This window comes from Wasmannia auropunctata, unplaced genomic scaffold (assembly GCF_000956235.1).
Source record: "Wasmannia auropunctata unplaced genomic scaffold, wasmannia.A_1.0 LD323298.1, whole genome shotgun sequence".
Taxonomy (NCBI): Eukaryota; Metazoa; Arthropoda; class Insecta; order Hymenoptera; family Formicidae; genus Wasmannia; species Wasmannia auropunctata.
In genome coordinates this window covers 1-819 of record NW_012039592.1, presented here as the reverse complement: position 1 = coordinate 819, position 819 = coordinate 1, and the positions used below count along the sequence as shown (strand labels likewise).

The following is an 819-nucleotide window of genomic DNA, read 5'->3' as shown; positions in this document are numbered from 1 at the left end:
TATACAAAAATTTATTGCTGCAATATATATTGAATTGCTATATAATTATTATGCTTCAGATACATGTTTTATTGTACATATTTTGATACAATATGACACTAATAGCATTGCTATTGTATTGAAATTCACGACATAAGTATATTTTTCCAAATGGAAGGCAGATTTCATTTACAAATAAAATTCGTAGATGGTACAACATATGTCACTATACCCCAAGAATCGGACCCTGGAGCACCTGCTACTGTGGCGACAATAACTGATCAGACAGGGTCGGGAGGTCCACTTTTACGTCCGTTTCCAGATTGGGACTGGTATAAAGGCGGAGGATGTTACGATATTATAAATGTTTATTCAATAAAGGTAAACATTATGGTAATATCTCATGTCTAAGCTATTATTACATCTTATATTTATTGTTATTTAAATAGCCAACATAATATTGCATTATGCATGTCTACTAGTGTAAACACAAATTTATCAACTTAATGATAATATTTGAAATAGCATCTTTTATTTCATTTCAGATTATATGCAATCACATTTTCGTTATGGATACTGGTAAAATCGGAACTAACAAAATATGTGATCCAAAACTATTGGTCTTCGATTTACTAAAGAAAAACTCAGATGCATTAGTTGATTCAGTGTTCTTTCCAAGTGAAATTGCTGCTAACAAAACGGGCGCTGGATCACTAGTATCGCCCGTCGTTTATATTCCTGGACAATCGGTTTCTGGATGCTCTCGATTCAACGATCGGATTGTTAGTATATCCTCTTTTAATAAAACGTTTAATTCTGACATACAGTATAGATACAAAC

At 32.4% G+C, this 819-nt stretch overlaps 1 protein-coding gene across 1 annotated transcript; it reads left to right on the top strand.

The window, feature by feature from the left end:
* Positions 1-150: 150 nt before the first annotated feature.
* On the top strand, positions 151-805 carry LOC105460380 (major royal jelly protein 3-like; the record flags this gene model as incomplete). Its single annotated transcript, XM_011706825.1, has 2 exons — positions 151-360; positions 525-805. Coding segments are annotated over exons 1-2 (491 nt in total), but the record flags the coding sequence as incomplete, so codon positions are not given.
* Between the last annotated feature and the right edge of the window lie 14 nt (positions 806-819).